This window comes from Rhinoderma darwinii, chromosome 2 (assembly GCF_050947455.1).
Source record: "Rhinoderma darwinii isolate aRhiDar2 chromosome 2, aRhiDar2.hap1, whole genome shotgun sequence".
NCBI lineage: Eukaryota > Metazoa > Chordata > Amphibia > Anura > Rhinodermatidae > Rhinoderma > Rhinoderma darwinii.
The window spans coordinates 191,745,272-191,772,751 of NC_134688.1; the positions used below are offsets into that span (position 1 = coordinate 191,745,272).

General features: G+C 43.2%; 1 protein-coding gene across 7 annotated transcripts in view; it reads right to left on the bottom strand.

Annotated features, from left to right (window-relative positions):
* Window positions 1–13,696: 13,696 nt before the first annotated feature.
* Window positions 13,697–27,480, bottom strand: part of CCDC138 (coiled-coil domain containing 138) — a 109,388-nt gene continuing 95,604 nt past the window's right edge. For all 7 annotated transcript variants that reach the window (XM_075852660.1, XM_075852659.1, XM_075852656.1 and 4 more), the window contains 2 exons: window positions 16,065–16,203; window positions 13,697–14,484 (listed from right to left, as the gene is read on the bottom strand). In XM_075852660.1, the coding sequence (XP_075708775.1) occupies window positions 14,313–14,484; window positions 16,065–16,203 (311 nt within the window). In that variant the 3' untranslated portion in view covers window positions 13,697–14,312. The remainder of the gene's footprint in view (window positions 14,485–16,064; window positions 16,204–27,480) is intronic.

The following is a 27,480-nucleotide window of genomic DNA, read 5'->3' on the forward strand; positions in this document are numbered from 1 at the left end:
TAATGCCCCCATAGCTACCCCCACACAGCATAATGTTCCCCATAGCTTCCCCACAGTATAATACCCCCCTCACTCCCATACACAGTATAATGCCCCACTCCCTCCCATACACAGTATAATGCCCCCCTCCCTCCCATACACAGTATAATGACCTCCCTCCCATACCTAGTATAATGCCCTCACCCTCCTATACCTAGTATAATGCCCTCACCCTCCCATACCTAGTATAATGCCCCCCCTCCTTCCCATACACAGTATAATGCCCCCTCCCTCCCATACCTAGTATAATGCCCCCCTCCCTCCCATACCTAGTATAATGCCCCCCTCCCTCCCATACCTAGTATAATGCCCCCCTCCCTCCCATACCTAGTATAATGCCCCCCCTCCCTCCCATACCTAGTATAATGCCCCCCCTCCCTCCCATACCTAGTATAATGCCCCCCCTCCCTCCCATACCTAGTATAATGCCCCCCCTCCCTCCCATACCTAGTATAATGCCCCCCCTCCCTCCCATACCTAGTATAATGCCCCCCCTCCCATACCTAGTATAATGCCCCCCTCCCTCCCATACCTAGTATAATGCCCCCCTCCCTCCCATACCTAGTATAATGCCCCCCTCCCTCCCATACCTAGTATAATGCCCCCCTCCCTCCCATACCTAGTATAATGCCCCCCTCCCTCCCATACCTAGTATAATGCCCCCCTCCCTCCCATACCTAGTATAATGCCCCCCCTACCTCCCATACCTAGTATAATGCCCCCCTCCCTCACATACCTAGTATAATGCCCCCCCTCCCTCCCGCCCCCGCACAGTATAATGCTCTCCATAGCTGGCTTCAACACAGCATAATGACCCCCATAGTTACCCCCACACAGCATAATGCCCCCATAGCTACCCCCACACAGCATAATGTTCCCCATAGCTTCCCCACAGTATAATGCCCCCCTTCCTCCCATACACAGTATAATGCCCCCCTCCCCCCCATACACAGTATAATGCCCCCCTCCCTCCCATACACAGTATAATGCCCCCTCCCTCCCATACACAGTATAATGACCTCCCTCCCATACCTAGTATAATGCCCTCACCCTCCTATACCTATACCTAGTATAATGCCCATACCCATACCTAGTATAATGCCCCCTCCCTCCCATACACAGTATAATGCCCCCCTCCCTCCCATACCTAGTATAATGCCCCCCCTCCCTCCCATACCTAGTATAATGCCCCCCTCCCTCCCATACCTAGTATAATGCCCCCCCTACCTCCCATACCTAGTATAATGCCCCCCTACCTCCCATAACTAGTATAATGCCCCCCTACTTCCCATACCTAGTATAATGCCCCCCTCCCTCCCATACCTAGTGTAATGCCCCCCTCCCTCCCATACCTAGTGTAATGCCCCCCTCCCTCCCATACCTAGTATAATGCCCCCCTCCCTCCCATACCTAGTATAATGCCCCCCTCCCTCCCATACACAGGGAGGGAGGGGGCACTATACTGTGTATGGGAGGGAGTGGGGGGACAGTCTTACTCTGACTCACAGGCTAGAAGTAAGTCATCAACCTACTGCAACACCTGGGCTCCAGCAGCAGCGGCGTCCAGCCTTGCAATACTGCAGCATACTGTACTGCTTGCCTGAAAGTGTAAAAGCAAAAACAACAACTTTAATTCTTCATCTAGTAAAACAGAGAATAATATGTCTGCCAAGTCAATTACTGTAAACCAATAAGCTGTGTGCGGGATCTGATCAAACAAAGTGTGGGAATAGGGAACAGTAGGGGTCTGCACAAGTACATACATTTTCAAGACAACTTGGCTTACAATATCTGTATTTTAATTTATGTCAAAACACATGACTACATACGTAGCGCCAGTCTGAGTCCTCAATATCAGCTATCTCCCACCTTTCACATACCCCCCCCCCTTTCTTCTGACTCATGCTTTGCTGGAAGAAATTGAAACTCCTGACATTTATAACTCTAAAACCTGACTTTACGCAATTAGCTAACAATTATTTAACCCCCCACAAAAGGCACGACAAAAAGCTAGAAACATTTACACCTTGTACTTAAATTGAATACACAAATTTTACAAACTTTACACCGTATCGCTGTTAAGAATGAGAGCATGCAATATAGATCTAAAATCAATGCTATTACTGTGGCCACTGGTCTCATCAATCCATGCAAAACCTGCTCAATGTATAAGCAGCATGTACCAATCTGCTTTTCAGACTTCACGGGTTACATCACAAACATGTTCACACATCACACACGTCACATCACCCCCCCCCCCCTGTTCTAACCCACATCAGTCACTGAAATGTGCCTATCTGCTCCGTATTTTTCACTCTTCCTGTCAAAATCTACGCTTGTATTCACATACCTCTCACACCAACTTACTTGTAACCACCTGTAATCACTTGCTTTGCCATTTGAAGCGAAGTGCTATTCTTTCCCAGATACCTCATGATCAACGCAGCACTCCGCATTCACTTGCTCTTCTTTCACAAACAGCCATTTATTTTACATCCAAACAGCCTGCATTTCTGAACAATTTTCTCAGTTTGTTATAGCATCTCTGCCTGCCCTTTTTTTCCACAATATCTTTGGCTGTACACTACGGGGTTCTGTTCCCCGTTACTCTGCCCTCTGAGTTCCCCATGATCAGGACTTAATCACAGAAGTCCTGATGGTACAACTGGATATTACCTTTGAATATCCAACTCCTCTGTCCCAGACTCTCTGCTATAAACGTGCAGTCTGTCGATGTTCGCGACTCTGTGCTATACACTCAGTCTGTCTATCCGGACAGTCTCTGCCACCGACGGACAGTCTGTCTACACCGGGCATTTGTGTCAGTGGTCTGTCCCTGACTCTCTGCCCCTGGTGGACAGTCTGTCCACTCCAGACAGTTTGGCATCCACAGACACCTGTGTCGCCCCACGGACTGTAGTACCTTGCCGAGTCAGGCGTCCCTGACCTCAACTGCTGAGCTGGCCTGGTGCTCAACTCTCTCAGACAAGCAAGCAACAGGGTAACCTTTCCCTCGATAATAGCCAGATAACAAATAACATACTACACCAGACCTATAGCAATACAAAACAACTTAGTCCAAACAGCACAGTCATTGCAGGTTCATTCTACACAACTTTCAGCTTCCTCAACTTACACAGAGACAGCTGGACGCAATGGACCATTACCTCGAAATTTTATTTCTTTATCAGCACAAGTTTTTTCACTGTCCAAGCTGCAGCTGTCACTTTAAAACTTACACATGTAAGTTACAACTACTTTCAACCATCCGCTATGTCAGTGCTGCTCACAACTTTACACTTTTGGTACTAATCATCTTAACAGTTTCATTGCCGGCAGAAAAATCCTCTCATGTCCTCCATACCATGAACTCAAGACAAAAATCGACACATCTTCAACGTTAACTCAAGATAAACGTACGCATCTGCAATCACTAAATCACACAAAATTTTTAACATACCTCTGGATCCTTCATACCATTCTGGATAAATTCCTGTGTCCGGGAGACGTGAAGTCATGACCGCTAATTCCAAGGTTTAAGCAATACATGAGTGAAAGGTTTGTGTAAGAATAAGCTACCTACCACGGTTTTGATTTCACTGATGCAATGTCCGACCTCTCAGTGACCGCTATCAGATGGTTAATCGTTGATGCAATCATGTCCCAAAATATATTAGACTGAAGTTTTAGATGGGTATGCCAATCGATACCCTCCCAGGGAACTTATCCAGAGCCAAATCATAGCTTAATATATCGACATATCGGAGAGAAGTAAGAGACACTGCTTGTATACTCAAAAATACTCCTCTGACATTTATTGATAAAACAATTGCAATAATATCTTTCATAAAAGGGAGTAGGCTTAATTTCAACCAGTCATTTACAATATAACAATAACTGATTCAGCCAATAGCATACAATAAGAATATTTCATATTGAGCCAATCACAAACATACAATACATTTCAAATGAATTATTATAATTTTTTCATTAGATGCTTACTACTGCACCTGTAATTGCAATACAACACTATCTCTTGCCCTGTTCTCTCCTACTAAAAGTATCCATTTTCCTCCAGGCCGGAGTGAACTCTTATCTCACTCCCCTTCATTCGCAATGAAAGGGTTTTCCTAGCTTCGAGGTCACTACGCATCCCTTGCAATAGGCTTCAGATAAGAACCAAGGAGACACATAGCGAAGAAATAGCATTAATATACTTGTCTTAAAGCAACAGATGACTTCTTATTCACTAAATGGATTCTTTAAGATACAAGATGGAGACTCCATGCAAGATAGATGCTACACAAAATTGAATATTTTAAACATATTTTAATCACTTTCAAAGAGAGCAATGGAACATCAAAGGGGACTGCCCCCCAGTTTCTAACAGCTTAGATACCGTGGTCTCTATTGACATGTGATAGGATTAGATTCAGTGGCTCATCAGCCAGTATTACACATGATCGGATTAGATATAGCGGCTCAGCAGACACTTGGTAGGCTTAGGTAAGTGACCACAGCAGAGCGTATAACAAATGATAGGCTTAGACACAGGGCGCCAGCAGTCAGTATCACACATGGCTGGCTTAGATACATGGCCACAGAAGATAGTATCATACATAAGCTTAGATACAGGGCCTTCCAGCAGTCAGTATCACATGATAGGCTTCGATAGATGGCCGCAGCAAAGAGTATCCTTATACTTACCCTCCTCGTTCCTCAGTCGTATCCTCTCAGGGCGTACCGCTGGATCCTGACGCCGTTCAGCGTCACAACGTTATGTGCACCCAAAGAGGACCTCAGGAACAAGGAGTGTACGTATACAGTTACTGTAGTAACAGGGGTACGTGAAATTGACTACATGGGCTCCAATTACTACAGTAATGGTGGACAGATGTGGTGCATTGGGCCATGTGCCCCTTTGGCTTCAGGGCCTGGTCGCATTTGCGACCCATATAGCTACATCACTGACTATTCTGAAGTGGCTCGCTATAATTTAGACTAAAGCTTGTGTTATTTCTGTCTGTTATTTGGCAAATATTAATCATTTAATATGAATTCAATAGATTTCTCCATGAGATTAGCCCTTTAAAGGGAATCTATCAGCAGTTTTGAATCCTCAAAACTGCGGACAGCGCTATATAGATGAGTGAAGTGTAACGATACCGGATGTGTCAGTCCTGCAAGATGCATGACTGATAAATCGACGTTCAATTTGTTAGGCGCCATGATCGCAAGTGCCACAAAGGCATCCCGTTCGTGTTCAAGTGCCCCAGGCTCTCCTCACTGAGCGGATCCCAGACCCTCCCCCCTCTGATTGACAACACCAGCAGTCTCCTGATTGGACGCTCGAGCCGTCACTCAGTGGGGAGGCGCTGGCAGTGCTCAGTGAGGAGAGCTGAAGCACTTGATAAAGGGGCTGCCTCAAGAGCACATAATGCTTCGATTTGATTTTGGCTTTGGTAACTGCACCAAAACTGCACTGTGTGAACCCAACTTTGGAGTTTAAATATGTAGAGGGACTAACTGGCACTTATAGCTTCTTCTCTATAAGCAATTTATATTGGATGAATTCTTAATTTAGTTACCTCATATGGATATCACAACTAAATGCTAGGAAACTGTGCCCCCTAGTGATTATTGCGGTTAATAGAATTTAAAGGGAACGGGTCAGCAGTTTTGAGGCTTCAAAACTGCTGACAGGATGATTTATGGGAGAAGGTGTGTCATTAAAACGCACCTCTTTTCTCAGTCATGCAACATGCATGACCGAGAAACCGGACAATTGATTTCCCCGGCACAGTTGTCACAAGTACCACTCTCTGCTCTGAGTGATTGCTCTAGCAAACAATCAGACGACCACAAGAGCCGTTGCTCAGAACAGAGAGGTGGGGCTTGCAACGTGCAGTGCATGAGCACTTGTACATCAAGTCTCGCCTCAGAAGCCCTTGCGATCGGCGCACCGGCAAATAAAGGGTACATTGGAAATTCCCCCCTATATCATACTGTCCGCAGTTTCGATACCTTGTTAGAACTATAAATCAGCCAGACAATCATGAGATGAATTTCAAAAATAATTTTCAAAATATTTGTTTGTGAGATGAGATTAAATAATAAGGATACAGCAATGTGAACAAAAAATAAAATAAAAAACACCAGCAAACGGCCTTGTTTTTAAACTTACATAATATATTACTTGCAGTTACCAAGAATCAGTCATATTGGACATAAAGGGCCAAACAAAATAACCTTTAATAAATATGTAGAAATAATGAAACTTATAAAGGGACTGTCTTATAAAAGATAACCCATGTCCAAAGGGCATATGGACATCATAGAGGCAAGTTTCCTGCCCGTAACCCCTTCTATGAGCGGGAAAGCTGCCATGTAATACTACATTGGCCACACTGCCTGTATGAGATACCTAAAATAGCGGCTGCAGTCCGCTTTGCAATGGACTTAGCTTTAACAGGACACATTGAATTTAAAACAAGTAAAGCCCCCCCGAACAGCACTGCCATACAGGGACTTTCAGTTCACATTGCGCTTTTAATTTTCACTTGTATGCTTTAGGCCTCATTTACACGAGCGTATTATACGCGTGTGCGACGCGCGTGCTTTTCACGCGTGTCGTACGCACCTATAATAGTCTATGGGGCTGTTTAGACGATGCGTGAATTTTGCGCAGCGTGAGTGTGTTGCGTAAAACTCACGACATGTTCTATATTCTTGCGTTTTTCACGCAACACGCACCCATTGACTTCAATGGGTGCGTGAAAACAACGCATGCCACACTGATGGTCCTGCGTTGCATGCGCGAAAATCACGCAAGAGCTGTCAAAAGGATGAATGTAAACAGAAAAGCACCACGTGCTTTTCTGGTTACAAACATCCAAACGGAGTGTCAAATTAGAGATGAGCGCACCGAACTTCACCGGGTTCGGACGAACTCGTTTTAACCGAACCCGGCAAAAAATGTTCGGGTACGCGACGTCAGGAGACAGTCACTGCCCACGGTGCTGAAAGACTTAAACTGTTTCAGCACCATGGACAGTGACTTTCGATCACAATATACATATACGTGTAAAAAAAAAAAGAAGTTCTGACTTACCGATAACTCCCGGCTTCTTACTCCAGTCCGACCTCCCGGGATGACAATTCAGGCCAAGTGACAGCTGCAGCCAATCACAGGCCAAGCACAGGCTGCAGCCAATCACAGGCTGCAGCGGTCTCATGGCCTGCCGCGTCATCCTGGGAGGTGGGGCCGGATGACAAGAGAGGGACGCGTCACCAAGGCAACGGCCGGGAGACCGGACTGGAGGAAGCAGGCAGTTCATGGTAAGTGTGAACGTCTTTTTTTATTCACAGGTTGGTGTAGATTGTGATCGGCATTCACTGTCGAGGGTGCTGAAAGAGTTACTGCCGATCAGTTAGCTCTTTCAGCACCTTGGACAGTGACGGGCGTCGACTACCTCATCTCTAGGATGGCGGCTGCGCGAAAATCACGCAGCCGCGCATCATACACGGATGACACACGGAGCTGTCAATTGCCTTTTGCGCACGCAAAACGCAGCGTTTTTTTGCGTGCGCAAAACGCACACGCTCGTGTAAATGAGGCCTAATAGTCATGGATAAACAAAGTTACACGTTTAATACTATAAGCATTCAATAGGTACCTGGGAAACAAGGGCTAATCTACTTGCCTTTGGCAATATTGATGTGTTTTGTTTGTATTGCAGCCCACCAGCTACCTGGGTCTTCCATTTTGTGTTGTTGTGCATTATTTGGGTTAGGGCCTGTTCACATTACCGTTCGCTTTCCATTCCAGGGTTCCGTCGGAGGTTTCCGTCGGGTGAACCCCGCAACGGAAAGTGAAACCACAGCTTCCGTTTCAGTCACCATTGCTAATGGTTTCCGTTCGTCACCATTCCGGCAGATTTCCGTTTTTCAGACGGAATCAATAGCGGAGTCGACTCCGCTATTGATTCCGTGGTTAAAACGGAAACCTGCCGGAATGGTGATGAACGGAAACCATTAGCAATGTTTCCGTCACCATTGATATCAATGGTGACTGAAACGGAAGCTGTGGTTTCACTTTCCGTTGCGGGGTTTACCCAACAGAAACCCCGGAACGGAAAGCGAACGGTGATGTGAACAGGCCTGAAATGACCCTTTGTGACCCTGTCCCACTGAGGACTTGTGTGTCTGCAGTAGTTCATAGGAATGGCTAGTTTTCTGACTAAAAAATTAAATTGTGAAAATCTATCAGCTGAGGCTGCATTTGTATTCTCTACGGAGAATATACCTCTTCAACAATCTGATATAAATACAGCTTTCAAAGATCTACAAAAGACAATATGTGAGATCCTGCTGGGAGATTGCCAGTTTAGAAACATTACACACAACAAAAAATTGTATATAGGGGCCTACACATTAATATTACACCAAATTCACATTGTGGTGATATTGATTTCAATAAAGGGTGGGACGATCTTCTTACTAATAATTCATTATGTATGCTGAATTATCTTCTAGAATTTGAACAACATGAATTTGCTAAAATCAGTACACAACTTGAAAAGGAAATTGGTGATATACAGTAATTTAATTCCCTACCGGAATTCACAGAATGTGAGTCCCGATTAAAAAAAAATATAGAAAATCTACAGGGAGAAATTAAGGATAGGAAACATCGGAAATACATATGAGACCGCAGACTTTGATACTGGACAAGTGTACATTCGTAAACCACGCACTATCTATAATCAATATACGAGATATAAATCGGGAAACGAGATATACTGATCAGTCAGAATCTGACTATTCAGGCACAGATGATTCTAGACAATTAAACGAACAAGCAAGACTAGGGACCAAATGTAAAATTGGAATCGGAATTACATTCCTTCCAAAAAAACATCAGGACCTTCTGAGACATCTAGATCACAAGTACACTCTTACCCTAACATTCACTCTAATGCTGCATCATGCAGATCAAATCCTACATATGGGGGGCTAGCCATCACCCCTACTGCACCATCCTTATCTACCAACTTACCTACTTCTTCTACATCAATTGTGACATCCAATCCAATTGGATCAGTAATAAATCTAACTGGTACGAGCGTCCCTTGTCCAATAGGGACCCCTACAGTCCCCCCCAATACTTTTCCTTTTTTAGGACCAGCAACACTAAGATGTGGACCCAAACACAAATAGCATTGGGATGAGATGCAATAACGGATGACACAAGAGAAAATGAAATGCAGATTTTCAATCTTTCTACTTATGAACTTAATATTCATCTGGAGAACCTTTTGCGTAGGTGTTTGTCTTATACTCCTACACCGGCATACCATGAATTTATACGGATTAAGGACATAAATTTGCTCGCTAGAAAACTTGCGTTACATAAGTATGACAAAGCAAATTCACAGGATAGTGATGACATTGACCATTTAGAGGATTTGTACGATGAGAATGAATATCCAGCGAGTGAGGCAATTGGTCCCTTTTCTTCATTACGTCCTAAATCTAAGAGTAGACCTCCTTTTTCTCAGTACTCGTATATAAACACCTTTGTAAAAATGGCCAGTACGGATTTACAACAACTCAAAACGAACAAAGCTAGAGTTTTTGATAATCTCAGTAAAAATGAACAAATAGCTCTTGAAGAATTATCTAGAAATGAAGATTTAATTTTTAAACCATCAGACAAAGGTGGAAATATAGTGATCATGGACCGTACTGACTGTGTGAGTATGGTCCAGAGGTTACTGGGTGATACCACCACTTATACAATCCTGGACGGCAGTCCCACAGAAATTTCTATCTCAATTACGGAATATACTTTCTGAAGCCAAAATTAAAGATCTTATCACACAAGATGAATTTAAACAAATGCATAATCCTGTACCCACTTTGGCCACCTTCTATGCACTGCCGAAGGTGCATAAGACTTCTCGTCCTGTCCCTGGTAGACCTATAGTTTCAGGCAATGATAACCTAACACAAGGGATCAGCATCTATGTTGATGAAATCTTATAATCTTTTGTTACTTCTCTTCCATATTTTTGGAGGGATACCAAGGACACGGTCACCAGGATTCACGAAATTCATGTTACAGAGACTACTTTAATAGCAAGTATTGATGTAGAATCCTTATATACTAACATACAACATGAATTTGGCCTTGCAGCTGTCAAACATTTTCTCAAGGGAGATTCAGTTTCAGTCACATAATAAATTTGTTCCTACACTCCTTGATTTCCTAACACATAATTTTTTCACTTTTGATGGTAAAATTTACCATCAATTAAAAGGCACTGCGATGGGCACAGTCTGTGCACCCACTTATGCGAATTTATTTTTGGGGTGCTGGGAATATTTTCAAGTTTTTTCTGAAGATCCTTTGTTTTACACTTCTTACATTTTATTCTGGGATCGTTATATTGATGATATTTTGATTCTATGGGATGGTGAAAAGACAATATTTTCAGATTTTTTCCCAATTATTATTAATAATAATAATAATAATAATACTATTGGAATGAAGTTCACTTATGAAATTCAGGAAACGGAGATTAATTTCCTTGATTTGCGAATTTCTTTGGATCCTGGTGGCAGTGTACACACTGACATCTTTCGTAAACCTACTGCCACTAATAGCTTTCTACATTGGAATAGTGATCATCCACCAAACCTGAAGAAGGGAATCCATATAGGCCAGTATTTACGAGCCAAAATAAATTGCTCCAATGACCTTGCTTTTCAAAAAGAATATGACACCTTATATCAAAAATTTAGAGCACAAGGTTACCCTAAAAAAAAAGTTTACATAGGGCCTATGCCAGGGTGACGGACAGAGTGGCCTTTCTTGCGAAACTAAAAATTTGGAACCAATTAATACTAATATTAGATGCATTGGGACTTTTGATATCTGTTCCCAGAGAGAGAAAACCATCTTAGAAAAACATTGGCCCATAATCTTGGCCGACCCCGATTTAAACGGGGTATTAACCAGAACTCCAAGTTTAACTTACCGTAGAGGCAAGAATTTGAGAGAATTTTTGGTTCATAGCCACTACTCAAAACCATCTATACCACATGATACTTGGGTTCCATCATCTACTTTTGGTTCTTATCCATGTGGACACTGTTCCTTCTGTCCTCTCATGCCAAAAATGAAGAAATTTGTCAATCCTTTAGATGGGAGGTCCTATGAGATTAGACAGTTCATGAATTGCCAGAGTGCGGGCGTAGTATATATTGCGCAATGCCCATATCTTAAAGTCTATGTAGGAAAAACTATTCAACAATTTGGAAGACTAATCTCCAAACATTTGAGTTCTATTAAACGAAAAAAAGATACCCCTTTGTCTAGACACAGGAGATGTGTGCATGAGAATGACACTAGATCCATCCAATTTTGGGGAATCACTTTGTTGAAACCTGGTTCCAGAGGAGGTAATTTGGACCGTAGGTTGTTGCAGGAGGAAGCACAGTGGATTTACTGCCTAAATAGCCTTAGTCCTGGTGGACTCAATGAGGGCTTCACTTTTGTAGCCTTCTTGTGTATATAAATATCTTATTTAGCCTAAATGAACTGTGCAGACAACCTTGTATTTTCTATAAATAATAAATATTAAAAAAATCTTTGTCTTTTTAATAAAGTCAATTTTGACAAATTTTCTAAATATCTCTATGTATGGTGCGATTGCATATAGTCTTCATCAATGTTTTACCCCTAAATATATATATACCTCGCTGATGCTCCTATTCACGGTTGTTTCTCTTTTCATTTCTGAGTTTTATACTCAAATATTTAAATAAATATTTTGTCCTTGGGACATCCATCTATATGCCCTAACCTTTTGTCGATATGGTTACTGATATCCAGACTTATCCATATATGTAGTCTACTCTTTTTCTGCCCATCTCTAACAATACGCATATATATATTTTTGCGTATTGTCCCAATATCTTATATTCCATCAAGTAGTTGGCTACTGACATAGAGGTATCTAGAGAGCAATATATATTTTGCACTGTTATTATAGTGGCCTTTCTCTTTTTACATCTGGTAGTCCTGCGGTAATGTTCTCTATCACTTACAAACTTGTATGCGCTCCATATGTAAGTTCACTAACATGTGCAGTGACCTGTTTATTTTTTAAAAATCCGGTGGAATTTCTTTCAACTGCGCAGGCGCGATAACGAGCCCCTCATTGGTTGGGCGGTAGCGCAACTTGGTTGGAGCATTGTCCTGTCAATCAATCTATCCACAGGATTGAAAGCAAGTCCTTCATTGGTTGGGCATTAGTGCTGTAAGATTGGAGCATTCTCCTGTCAATCTCCTAATCTAAGGGTTTTTTCAATGAGAATCATTTTGATTGGTAGTATCAGTGTAGCTGATGTCATAAGTGAGGTCATAAATAGAAGACATTGTTGCGATCGCCGCCATTAGCCCCATTTTCACCTGAGGACGCCACTGCGGTGGTGAAACATGTCGGGGGGGGGGGGGGGGGGGGGCTTTTCCTGTTTTAAATTCAATGTGTCCTGTTAAACCTAAGTCCTTTGCAAAGCGGACTGCAGCCGCTCTCATACAGGCAGTGTGGCCATTGGAAGCGGTAGTTTGACTCTGCACTCAGATAGCACAGACTACTGAGTAATAACAGCATTGCTATACAGGGACTTTCAGTTCACATTGCGCTTTTAATTTTCACTTGTATGATTATAGCCATTGATAAATAAAGTTACACGTTTAATACTATAAGCATTCAATAGGTACCTAGGAAACAAGGGCTAATCTACTTGCCTTTGGCAATATTGATGGTTTGTTCATTAACCCCTTAATGACCGGGTCAATTGTAGTGGTTTTGTTTTTTCCTTCCCACCTTCCAAAAGTCATAACTTTTTTTTTATTTTTCTGTCGCCATAGCCATATGAGGCTTGTTTTTTGTGGGACGAGTTATAGTTTTTCATGGCACCATTTAATGTACCATATAATGGACTGGGAAACTGAAAAAAATACTTTGTGGGATGAAATGGGCAAATAACAGCAATAGTTTTTCGGGTTTCATTTTTATGGCATTCATCGTGTGGTAAAAACAACATGTTAACTTTCTTCTACGGGTTGATACGATTACGGTGATACCAAATTTATGTAGTTTTTTTTATACTTTTCTACTTTTACAAAAGAAAAACTCTTAATATTTTAATTTTTTTATATATAATTAAAAAAACAAAACTGTTTTTGACTTTTTTTTATGGTCTCCCTAGGGGACTTGAAGCAATGATTGTTGGAATGCTTGCCTGATATATCGTTATGCTGACAGTCTCCTATGAAGCCCTGTCGGAGGCAGAGCTTCATAGGAGTACCAAGATGGCTGACCTGGGGGCCTTCATTGGGGCCCCAGGCTGCCATGACAACCATCGGAACCCCGCGATCAAAGTGATCTTTGATTCTGCCCATTGCAATAAAATGTTGGCTGTATTACAGAGCCCACTCCATGCTTCCCCTAAACGCTTATCACACACATGCGTTAAGGCGTTTAAATCTACTTAACCATGATGGTATCGGTTTCTAGAAAGAACACTATGTGAATCTTGATGGACAAAATATCCTGGCAAGATAATAAAAAATTTGTAAATCAACCAATGTAAAACAGTTTTATTTTTAAATAACAATATAAAACCACAAACATAAATATCAAATCACTTTACTGTACACAACATTGCACATTAATAGGTTTACAATGCAACAACAATTTAAAAAGGGTTATTGGTGGGGTCAGATTCTCGGCACCCCCTGACAATCAGCTGTTTTTAGAGGCTGCTGTCCCGCTGCACTACCATGCACAGCTACAAAAGTAATGTTGCTTGCAAGTACGGACTAGACTGAAACAGGTGAACTGCTTGCATGAGCTCCACGCCCCCTCCTAACAGCTGATCAGAGCGGGTGACGAGAGTCTGACCCCCACCGATCTAATATTGATGGCCTATCCTAAGGATTGACCAGCAATATTAAAATCCTGGATAACCTGTCTAATCTTTATGCCATCAGAAGCTAGAACATAAACTATACATTTCTAAGTAAACAGCATTATTGCATGGGTAACAAAATACTCCTGTATACAGTAAACACACTGCAGTACATATACTTTACACAATGTATACTGTAAGCGCACAGCTATTCACATCACAAGATATACACATTTTCCTGCAAACCTGAAATGAATCAGATAAAGGGCGAAAACTCATTTTAACATTAGTCAATGGTCAACGCTGGCTGTGGGTGATAGAGCTCTTGTCTTTGCAAAACCCAAGTGGAAGAGGATGGAGTTCAAGTTAATGACAAGGAAGGCGTGATCTGGGTTTGCGGTCCTTTGCAATTCTTGAATCACTTGAGGAATGCTGAAAATTTCAAACAGCTTCTTATTACTCCTGAGAAAGAAAAAAACATACACGTTTCCCAAATCTGTTAAAGATGTAGATGTTACAGTGGGTTGTTGATTTTGGTTGCAACATGTTTTTGCGGATGTATCAGATACAAGCATGTGGGCAGATCAACAAAGCAGATCGAGGGTTTTGTGCTTCTATCACCAACATAGCGGTAGTCTTTATTCAGAAGAACACCAGAAGGCACAGGAGCTTGATGCCAACAGAAATATTTAGGAGATATATCAAAACTAGTGCAAGCAAAAGAGAAGTTGCCAATAGCAACCATCTTGTCTTTCAGAGGCCCTTTGGAAAACAAAAGTAGTATCATCACTGGTTGCTATGGGTGACTTTTCAGACTACACTCAGGGTTGTTTCTAGTCTGTTACCAAGGAGACACATAGGTCTGTAATGGAGCTGAAGACACAAAATGGATATTTACAAAGTTGTATGGGTTAAACCATTGCATGTGCTGCCTGGTTTCTGTATTTTCGCTACAAGGGGGGGGGGGCGGCGCGTGCCGCCCGCTACAGGGGCGGGGCAGCGCGTGCCCCCCCCTCGCTACAGGGGCGGGGCAGCGCGTGCCGCCCGCTACAGGGGCGGGGCAGCGCGTGCCCCCCCCCGCTACAGGGGCGGGGCAGCGCGTGCCCCCCCCCGCTACAGGGGCGGGGCAGCGCGTGCCCCCCCCGCTACAGGGGCGGGGCAGCGCGTGCCCCCCCCCGCTACAGGGGCGGGGCAGCGCGTGCCCCCCCCGCTACAGGGGCGGGGCAGCGCGTGCCCCCCCGCTACAGGGGCGGGGCAGCGCGTGCCCCCCCCGCTACAGGGGCGGGGCAGCGCGTGCCCCCCCCCGCTACAGGGGCGGGGCAGCGCGTGCCCCCCCCGCTACAGGGGCGGGGCAGCGCGTGCCCCCCCCGCTACAGGGGCGGGGCAGCGCGTGCCCCCCCCGCTACAGGGGCGGGGCAGCGCGTGCCCCCCCCCGCTACAGGGGCGGGGCAGCGCGTGACCCCCGCTACAGGGGCGGGGCAGCGCGTGCCACCCGCTACAGGGGCGGGGCAGCACGTGCCACCCGCTACAGGATTAGAAAACCCGAGAGGTTGTGTGTGGTATTGAAGTTCAGCCCCATTAACTTCAATGAATCTAAGCTGTAATACCAGACAACCCATGGACAGGAGTGGTGCGGTTTTTGGAAGAAAGCAGCCATGCTGTTTTTTCTTTCCCTGGACACCCCCTTTTAACATAAATCGGTAGGGGCTCTGTCCTCTGGAGTTCCCAGCAATTTGAAGAACAAAGGGACAAGGGTCCCTTCGGTATATCTCCTGCAGAAAGATCCTCTCGGCCACTTGCTACGCCAGGGAACCTGAACACTGCCCAAATCAAGTGAATGGGACTGTGCTGTAGTGAACTGCTTAACTAGAGCTTCAGCTCCTTCATTCTGAAGTTCAGTAGGGGTGTTGGCAATTGGACCTCCCCATCCCTGAGCAGAAAGTAATGGCATATCCTAGCGATATGCCATCACTTGCTATGGTGGCAAAACCCCTTTAACAAACACTTGACATTCATCAGACACGACCAATATAGAGACTTGCCTGACTTTGGAGAGCTTCTGCAAAACAATGCTTAATTTTTCGAGTATTTGCACATCAACTTTAGGATCTTTAAGCAATGAAGCACAAGTACAGAAAAAAGATTCAGTGCTACACGACTCAAGGAATGGTTGCAAAAATCCTGCAATATATAAAAAAAACACAGTAAAATAATGTACATTTTCCAAAAATAAGAATGATCGTACTTGCGGAAGATTCCTCAAAACTGGTGAAATGGAAAAGTGAAGTAGTTGCCCATGGCAACCAACCAGATTCCATCTTTTATTTGACAGATGCCCTTTGAAAAATTTAACCAGCAACCTATTTGGTTGCCATGGGCAGTAACTACACCTCTCCTTGCACCAATTTTGATAAATCCCTCACAAGGTCTCTAAAATGGCATAAACATGCAATAACTACTAGATGAAACTCATTCCCCCTTGTTATTTCTATTAAGAGGATAAGCAGCTATTGGACATTTCTGATGTTGCTCATCCTTAGGAAAGGATTGACCAGAAAAATCCAACATTACCTATCCACCCTGGGGGAATAAATCTCCAGTGATTCACAGACACCCACAGATTGTTGCTACATCACGAAGAAAAGCACAGGATCGATAAGCTGCTTAACTCATGTACAGAAATAAGGTAATGTTCATGACTGGCCTGCTAAAGCTGCCGTAAATAAATCCATACAATAAACTTTGAAGAGACTCTGTCACCACATTATAAGTGCCCTATCTCCTACATAAGGAGATGGGCGCTGTAATGTAGGTGACAGCAGTGCTTTTTATTTAGAAAAACTATCTATTTTCACCACGTCTGACTCTTTTTTGTGAGATTCCGGCAAGTGAAACCAAATCTCGCGAGATTACGGAGCTAAACGAGATTTGGTTTCACTTGCCGGAATCTCACAAAAGAGAGTCAGAAGTGTCAGGATTCTGAGTACACATGACGTCCAGGCTGGATGATCATGTGTATTCATTATCAGGACACTGTAGTAATGTTAGGGTTTGTGTATGTAGATGCACATAGTGATATAACTATATCGCTAGTGCAGTGTAAATGAATGGAGAGGAGTGCATGATGCCGATTGGTCAGCGTCATGCACTCCTCTGTACAACGCCCACTTGGTCGAAAGTAAAAATACGCCCACTTGGGCATTAAGAAAGCTCATTAGCATAAACTAAAAACGCTCCTAACGTTGTGAAAAAAGATAGTTTTTTTTAAAATAAAAAGCATTACTGTAACCTACATTACAGCGCCGATCTCCTTATATAGGAGATAGGGCACTTATAATGTGGTGACAGAGTCTCTTTAAGTAACACAGAAACGTTACAGAAGTGTCGGGATTGCGAAGACATCCCGTCCTGGCTGGAAGGAATGTCTATTCACTGTCTAAACATTTCAGTAACGTTAATGTGGCAGTATAAGTCAGCACATAGTGATCTAGCAGGATCCCTCTTCGCTGAGTAAATTAATGGAGACAAGTGTATGACGCTGATTGGTCACTGATTGGTCAGCGTCAAAATTAGCATAAAGCTAATATCGCTCCTAACGTGGTGAAAATAGATCGTTTTTCTAAATAAAAAGCACTGCTGTCACCTACATTACAGCGCCCATCTCCTTATGTAGGAGATAGGGCACTTATAATGTGGTGACAGAGCCTCTTTAAAGCAGAGCAAGCGTAATTTCGCAAGAACACAGCGAGATTATGCCTCCTCTGCTGTAACTACCATAGAAACAGTAACGAAGTGTAGAGATTGTGAATAGACATCCCGTGGAATGTCTATTCACTGTCTAAACACTTCAGTATTGTTAATGTGTTAGTATAAGACAGCACATAAGGATCTAGCAGGATCCCTCTGCGCTGAGTAAATGAATGGAGAGAAGTGTATGACGCTGATTGGTCAGCGTCATACACTCCCCTGTACAACGCCCACTTGGTCTAAAGTCAAAACACGCCCAGTTGGGTATTAAGAAAGTAATTAGAATAAAGCTAAAATCGCTCATAACGTGGTGAAAATAGATCGTTTTTTCTAAATAAAAAGCATTACTGTCACCTACATTATAGCGCCGATCTCCTTATGTAGGAGATAGGGCACTTATAATGTGGTGACAGAGCCTCTTTAAGTGACACTAGTGACGACTGCTCTGCCTGCAAGAAAAAAAAAAATGGTTCTTCAAAACAGACATTGTAAAATGTGATTCGGATTGCGTCAGATGCTATAACATGTCATTTTGTAAGAGGAAACATTTGTTCCGTGGTCCAACAAGGAACTGGATAGTCCGGATGTGTGAACTGATTAGGAACAAATGTAGCTGTAAGACACTGAGGAACAGAGCAGGGAAATCAATCCTAACGAAAAGGGTTTCTTAGTTGGAACAATTACAAGTAAAGAAAAGGAAAAGCAACACATCTCATACAAATACTGTCTACATCGTAGACATTTCCTATGCCCACTATAAAATGGGTGATGAGGTGATCTTTATATAAGCCCTATTATACTTAACGTCCATACGTTTTCTATGGGTGCATTGTTGTTTATATTCCACTGGATGCAGATCACACAAACGACAGGGAAAATAACGTGAAGAAAAAAAAAATTCCACCAAAAACGAACAATATGCCATTACAGTCACGACGTAATCTTCAACAGAAGCATTAATCTTAAGGTGATGAAAGTGATCGAATGAGAGGGGAGGTACAGAGCAAGTTGGCTTTTTAGCAAACCCCTGCCCTATAGACTTCAAAGGAATCTTGTGTTTGTTCTTAAACTAGCGAGGATGTTTTTTGTATACAAAATTAAGACTCATGGAACCCAGAATTTGCTATTAAACTATTTCCCCACACGCATCAAATGCATTATGCCGTCTTGTATCTTATTTCCTACATAATTGTCAAAAGCTGTGGATTACAAGAAAGAGAAATCAAAGTGACACTCCTAGACCCAGTTTATTAAGGGGTGTACCAAATAAACCCAGTAGAATATTTAAGGGGGCAGTGCAATAAAAAAAACAGCTCATAGTGGTTAACAATAATTTAGGGGTGACTATATTACGAGTGAGTTTTACAAGAATTGCAGAGGATAGATTTCATACTTGTATAAGCAATATCTTTCTAGCAGCACTTAACACTTACCCTGGTATATAAAGGGTTGAATTCCAGATGATTACCTTGTGAAATTAGTCCTGTCTTCTAGGAATCATTTTTTTCTTCAGTTATGCCACACAAAGCAATTCATGTCCAATCAGAGCGTGTCTTCTGTATCACTGTGAGGCTGTCTGCTCTGATAGGATAGCGTCACAGTGATGCAGGAGACGACGCCTACTGAGGAGAGATAGGCGTCGAGAGGAGGAGACCTTAATATACTGATTTTGAGTAAAGGTACAAAGCGGAGAGAGGGCCGTAGCGGGACAATGGGAGGGCCAAAAAAATAAACATATGTGCTGGAATTGAGAAGATGCAAGAAATAAGGGGAGATATGTGGTTTAAAAAAGAAAAATAAACTACGACCGGTCCTCTTTAACCCCTTGGAGATGCAGTACATTTTCATTTTTTCCCTCCCTGCCTTTCAAAAGTCATAACTTTTATATTTTGTTATCCACATAGCAGTTTGAGGACTTTGAGAGCAGCTTTCTTGTGGGACGAGATGTAGTTTTTTGGCATTTAATGTATCATTTAATTCACTGAATAACAGAAAAAAAAAAAAACTTTGTAAGAGTAAGGCTGGGTTCACACTGAGTTTTTTTTACGCGGAAACCGCGCCGCAAAACTCGTCAAAAACGGCCCTAAAATGCCTCCCATTGATTTCAATGGGAGGCGGAGGCGTCTTTTTCCCGCGAGTGGTAAAACCGTCTCGCGGGAGAAAGGGACATGCCCTGTCTTCGGGCGTTTACGCCTCTGACCTCCCATTGACATCAATGGGAGACAGACAAAAGCGTATTTCGCAGTTTTATGCTCAATGGCCGCGGGCGAAAAACGCTGCGAAAATCGGCGTGCAGGGAGAGGAAAATCTGCCTCAAACTTCCAAACAGAATTTTGTGGAAGAATTTCCGCCTGCAAAAAACTCTGTGAACCCAGCCTAAAATTGGAAAAAAGGTATTCCTCCAATGTTTTTTGGCTTACGTTTTTACTGCGTTTACTATGTGGTGAAAATTGCATGTTAACGTTATACTGTGGGTCAATTCAATTACGGCGATACCACATTTATTTTTTTTACCACTTTTACAATGAAAACATTTTTTTTTTAACAAAATTTGTTTTGTGTCCCCATTTTTGGAGAGCCATAACTTTTTTTTGTCGATTTAGCAGTGTGAGATCTTGTATTTTGTGTAGCAAGATGTCGTTTTTATTGATACCGATAATTTTTTATTACATTTTTTGGGGGGCTAAGGTGACCAAAAAACAGCAATTATGTTATTTTTTTTTACAGCATTCACTGTAGGTTAAACAAAGTTATATTGGAATAGATTAGACTTTTTCAGAGGCGGCGATCCCAATTATGTTAATTCTTTTTTTTTTTTACATTACTGTAGGGGAAAAATTTAAAATTGTGGGGAACTTTTAATATTTCATTGTACATAAAAAAAAAAGTTAACTTTTTTTTTTTTCTTATTAGATCGCTTGCGCAAAATACTACAATACTTCTGTATTTCAGTATATTGTGTTTTTTCTACTGGCTCCTATTAAGCCCGGCCTCTAAAAGAGCTTAATAGGAGCACAAAGATGACAGACCTGGGAGTCTTCATTAGGCCTACAAACTTTCGAGACAACCACTGGCACCCAATAGGCTGTTTGAGTGGTTCATCCCTTCTTTCTAATAGCTTAGATTTTGCAGTTGCTATTGACCGTGGCATCTTAGTGGTTAAACGACTGATCCCGGCCGCTGCAGTGAGCGGTCACTGAAGTGCCGCGGCCCCTTTCATCAGCTGATTGGTGGGGGTGCCAGGAGTCGGGCCCCACCGATCTGATATTGATACCTATCCTAAGGATAGGTTTCCACTGATAGTACACAGCTAGTTGTAGGAAATATGGTCAGACAGCCCTGGGGTCCTTCAATGGATCAAAGGGGAGTCCTCCCTTCTCATAATCCCGTGATCAGCTTTGATCGTGGCATTCAAGGGGTTAAAGGCGCAGAACAAAGATCAACGGCAGGGCTGAGATGTGTATTAGTCGCTGCCCAGTTCCTGATCGCACTGGCATACTTACTGCATGCTTGTCATGATGCATGCTTTAGCCAGTTAAACAGCAGATTATTTTTATTTAATTTAATTATTAATAAGATAGGTAACCAATGCAATTTTCTAATGTACATGTATTTGAAATACAACTCACATAGCTTTCTTATGAGTGCAGTGGTCACCCCTGCTGTGTCAAATGGTACAGCCTAGCTATAGATTTGATCTGTGTGCTCAATCCATGGGCCAACTCACAGAGGAGACAGGAAAAGCTATCGAGGCGATGCTCTGCCACAAAGGCTAAGAAACATACCTTCATGTCACATATGAAACTTGGAGGGGGGGGGGGGGCACATGACGCCATGTTTAATCCTATCCAGTAAATCCACACCTGTCTAATCCATGGGCTTTACCATTTGACTGTATAGAGACTGCACTGGTATAAATGTATTTTAAACGCATGTATATTTAAAACTTGCATGCTTTCCTATTCTATAAACAAAAAAACGGATTACCCTTTAAGGTCAAGTATTAAACGGTGGCAGGCAGGTTTACTTGTTCATTAAGGCTAGCATAGCGTACAAGGAAAACTCGTAGCGACTAAGATGTGACTATTAGTGAACTTACATATAAAGCAGTAAAGAAATCTTAATTGATGTGATGATTACCCATTTCTAAACTGTCAGAAAAACCAACAAACATCAGAAAAACTATTGATACTAATCTCAATTGCTTTAAAATATCTGTGTCTATGACTATGAACACACCCAGAGTTTGCACTACCTGGTTCCATGAACCACCGGCTGCTAACTTGATGGTCTCCCGGCTGACCCAGGATGCTCTATGGATCCTGGATCTCTCTCTCTCCACCAGCAGTCTGCCGCACAAAGAGGCTCAGCTGTGTCATACTAGGTACTAGGGTGTGGCTGGCTGCTGATTCCCCTGTCAAAAACTGAATTTGAGTACTCACCATAAAATCCTTTTTTGTCCAGTTCATTGAGGGATACAGACTGTGGGGTATATGCTGTTGCCACTAGGGGGCTTGATACTATAAAATAAAAAAAGGTGACTACTTCTCCAGGATATACCCTGCCCACAGATACTGAGCTATTCAGTCTGTCCGCAAGCAGTAAGAGAAACAGATACAAGGTAAAGTAAGATATGTCAAAGACTAGAGCGGAATTCCTTCAAAATTGACAACTCTAAACGGAACAAAAACTTGAAACAAATGGGTGAGAGCGGTTTCCCCCAATGAACTGGACAAGAAAAGTATTTTACGGTGAGGACTCAAAAAATCCTGTTTTCTTGTTCGTTACTTTGGGGGAGGACAGATCGTAGGACGTCCTAGAGCAGTCCCTTGGGGCGGGAACAGAACACAGGACATGTTCAGCTACTTTACTTCACAGATGCCTGCAATACCTTGCTACCGAAAGAAGCATCTGCAGAGGCCAAGGTATGCACCTGGTAGAACTTTACAAAGGTGTGCAGAGAAGACCACGTGGCCGCCTTGCACAATTAAAGGGCAGATGCCTGATGGCGCACAACCCAGGAAGCCCCAACCGCTTCTGATCCTGGTCAAGTCTGCAGCCTAGAGGAAGTGGTGTTGGAGAAACCATGAATGGAACGAAAATGCAGACCTGCCTTTTTTTTGCTGGGGTAGAGTGTTTAGGTCTATTCTGAGGAAGATGGGTGCTTTAGCCACCCGTGGCTTCTGAGATGATCTTGTCCGAACTAGGCCAAAGGAGATGAGACCCTGAAAAAGGGAGAGCGGTCAGGGAGTGCTTGGAGACTGAATCAGCAGACCAAACCTTGAGCCAGGTAGTCCTGCGAATAGCAACAGAGGAAGCAGAAGACCATGCTAGCAGATGTGAGTGTCAGGGGCAGCTTGAGAGTAAGCTGTGACGGTTGTGAGTGACAGTTCTACTAACACAGAGAGATGCAAACATGGGGTGAAGGGCATAGCCAGAGGCCTCAAAAGGTAATTATAACAAAGGAATCCAGGCAGTGATCCAGGGGATCCTTGAAGGAAGTGGAATCTACTATCAGCAAGTAGTAGCCTTGGCTAAGTCAGAGACCGGAGGATCATCCAAGCAGCCAGACTGGGAAAACTTCTTGTCCGGGTTCTGCCATTCTTTAAAGACAATACCCTCTAGTCCGTGTAGGCTGGAAAAACAGCCGTAGAACGTTGGGGCTGAAAAAATGAAATGGAGTCAGTGGAAGGTGAAGATCAGTGACCTGAAGTGTGTAATGGACAGCTCTAATTAGCACCTCCACCGAGGAAGGGAGGTAGAACCCTTGCCAACTGAATCAGAATCAGTTAACTCACCGCCAGTCAGAACCTCTCGGAGGAGAGGAGGCACCAGACCTGACTTTAGGACCAGAAATATCCTGCCCAAATGGGGGAGGTGAAACAGAAGAGGACGGTGAAAATGAAAGCAAGCTAAAAGCTCTGGTCTGCTGGCGGGGATGGCCACGAGGGGACGATATGGACGGGGAGTTCAAGAGAGAACGGGCAGAACAAGTGTCCAGTGGGCGAGCAGACATGCCACCTAGAATGGACTGAGTAATGTTCACCTGGCTATCAACCGTCAGGAAAAGGGAATTAACCTATTCTGGATCCACATCCATCATACCAGGGGTGAGCAGCACTGGGGGTGGCAGAGATCTCAGGCATTTGGCTAGGTGGCCAGCATGCATCACATAAGGAAGTAGACTGACCACAAGGAAATTTAGTATTGCACTTCGAGCAGGCATAATAAATTGCAAATGTTGACTAGCATGAGGATTCCCCTTTAGGGTCAGACATGGCAGAAGAGAGGGTAATTAACTTCACAATGAAGCAGGGAGAAGTAAAAAAATTGAAAAAAAAAAAATCACTCAAAACTGCTCAATAAGGGGTACTCCTATTAAGGAGCAATGGCTGCTTTACCTAGCACTGCTAGAGAAGTGTACTATCTATCTAAAACAAGCACTATTAGTGAAGAGTACTGTCCCTTTGGGAATTAACTCCGTGCTTGTAGACTAGGGCACCTGTAGGGGAGTAGAAGAAGCAAGGGTTGATCCTACATGCTTTCAAAATGCCAGAAGTCCTTCCTGAGGCAGGAAGCAGCAGCTCTGTTCAGGAGGTCCGTCCAAATGGAGGAAAGCAGAGGGGAACGCTGAAGCCCCGCCCACAGAGCGCCGCGATTTGCTGCTGTCTGGCATCTTACGAGACTGGCCAATCAGGAGAGACTGATTCCCCATGAGAAGAAAGTGAAGAAAGCACGCTGTAGCGCTATTGGTGGAGTCTGTAGTGAAGTTCCCGTGGTTAGGGAGGGGGGGGGGGTGGTTTGTTAAATTACACTCACGCTACTCTCTATCTCTATCTAGATGTTCTGACCAGCAGGAGAACCCCCCTTTAGTGTTACTGCCTTTAATAAGGGGACGCTCGAGGGTGACAGAAGAGCGGACGCTCTTGTCTTCAAAGGCAGGTTGGACAACAGTGCACTTACATGCGACACTGTGCGCCCACCGGAAGAGAAACACATGGAGACACTGTGTCCCTAGTTCTTCATGATAAAAAGAAAAAAATGAAATAAAATACAATTCTTGGTAGAGACTATGCTGCCATCAGCAGAAGTGTCTGCCTCCTACAGGCACTAAGCTAAGACTGAATAGCCCAGTCTGCGGGCAGGGTATATCCTGTAGGAGGAGTAATTTATTTCATAGTGTCAACAGCATATACCCCACGGTATGTGTCCCCCAATGTAACAAACAAGAAAACAACTGTTTGCCGGGGGTGTATTCGGAGCCGGACCTACTGATCGCAACTCCAGCTCCCATATGAAAGGAGTTGTGTGTGATGAGATGTTTGCAGGTTGCCAGTTCTGGGCATATTGTTCTCCTTTAGAGAGTGGTTCCTGAGGTTCTTTTTGTTCCATACACAGCTTTTTTTTTTTTTAACTATTGCTCTTAATGCCTTTTATACCAGAGGATTTTGCTGCCATCTGGTCTGGCTTTAACTCCCCTACTGTCCTCAGCTTTATTAAAGAGGCTCTGTTACCGTATTATAAGTGCCCTATCTGCTACATAATCTGATCGGCGTTGTAATGTAGATAACCGTGTTTTTTATTTTTAAAAACTACCTTTTTTTAGCAAGTTATGAGCAATTTTAGATTTATGCTAATTAGTTTCTTAATGACCAACTAGGCGTGTTTTTACTTTTGACCAACTGGACGTTGTACAGAGGAGTATATGACGCTGACCAATCAGCGACATACACTTCTCACTGTTCCAGCCCAGCTTCTTTCACTGCACAATCACACTGGACTGGAACAATGAGAAGTGTATGACGCTGATTGATCACTGATTGGTCAGCATCATACACTCCTCTGTACAACGCCCAGTTGGTCAAAAGTAAAAACACGCCCAGTTGTCTATTAAGAAACTAATTAGCATAAATCTAAAATTGCTCATAGCGTGCTAAAAAATTATCGTTTTTTAAAATAAAAACCACTGCTGTTATCTATATTACAGTGCCGATCAGATTATGTAGGAGATAGGGCATTTATAATCTCGTGACAGAGCCTCTTTAACTTTGTTTACTGTGACTGTTTACTTTGTTTATACTTTTTATGAAGATCCTAACAAGGGTATTGTCGGAGAGGTCGGCCAGGGTGATCCAAGAGGTCCTAGGAGAAGAGCAAACAGGGTTTGTTTCAGGTAAAACATGACATAATATTTGGAATCTCTATGCACTTATTGGGACGGAGGGTGCGAGCGGGAACGAAGGAGCAATCCTCTCGCTGGATGCTACGAAAGCATTTGATAGGGTTGAATGTCTTATTTTGTGGACATCAATGGAGAAAATGGGGTTTGGACCACAATTTAGGAGATGGATGAAATTGATTTATAGGAAACCACAGGCTTTAATGTGTATAAATGGGGATAGATCTCCTCCATTCCTGCTGACACAGGGAACACAAGTCTGTCCTCTGTCCCCTTTGCTATTTGATAGAGGTACTAGCGAACCAAATAAGAAACAGTAGGGATATAAAAGTCTTCAGTGTAGGGAAACTAAAATTCAAGGTTTCTCTTTATGCGGATGACTTGATGATTTTTTGGGATGATACTAATAAATCAATAAAAAATGTAGGGGAGATAAATAAGAATAATCCAAGATTCTCTGGGTTCATAGTTAATTGGGGAAAATCGGTATTGATGCCTATGGGGAAATTGGACGAAGATGGACTAAAAAGATAAAAAGAATAGTACCAAAACTTTGAGTGTTACTTTAAATATTTAGGAATTCATATACCCATGGAGGTGGAGCGATATGTGGAGTTGAATGTGCTCCCCATGGTCCAATGCTCAAGAGCAAAGGTGAAAGTTTTGTCAAAAATGTATTTATCCATAGCCGCTAGGATAAACTTGATCTAGTTACCACAAGCGTTGTACGGTTTTAAAAACTGCCCTGTGGAGATACCTGAAAAAAATAAATATTCTCAATTATGGACACCCTGGTGAGGAAACTAATATTGAAAAATGGGAATACGGTTTTTGTATCAGATAATGGAAGGAAATAGAGTTAAATCATTTGAGACACTTCAAAGACAATTCGGTCTGCATAGTAAGAACTATTTCTTCTATATTAGATTAAAGTGGATGCTTAACCCCTTCCCGCAAAATCACGTACAGTAACGAGATGGGAGCTAGTGTGTTAGCCCATCCCCACGTAACTGAACGGAATGGTGATGGAGCTGGCTTAGAAGCTGAGCCAGCACCATCACTACAGGGTGTCGGCTGTATATTACAAATCAAAAGCGATCGCTGCATCTTGGAGGTTTCAAGCCTACGGCAACCCTGAGACTTAGTCTCGGGGATGCTGATGGTTGCCATGGCAACTGGAGGCCTAACAATGGCCACAGGTCTGCAAAGTACGGAAGCCTTTTAGGCCACGTCCATAGGCAGGGCCTAAAGGGCTTGCTATCAAGGCAAAGAAATTGGGGCAGGCTCAGAAGCTAAGCCTGCGCCATTAGTCGCGGGTGTTAGATGATTGTCACAGCTGACATCCTGCAGTAATGGCCGGTACCGGAGCTAGGCTCCGATCCGGCCAATTAACCCCTTAGATGCAGCGATCAAAAGCGATCACTGCATCCAGGTGGTTAGATCTCTGGTTGTTAATGGCAACGATCGGCACCCGCGGGGATGCCGATGGTTGCTATGGCAACCGGAGGCCTAACAATGGCCTCTTAGTACGA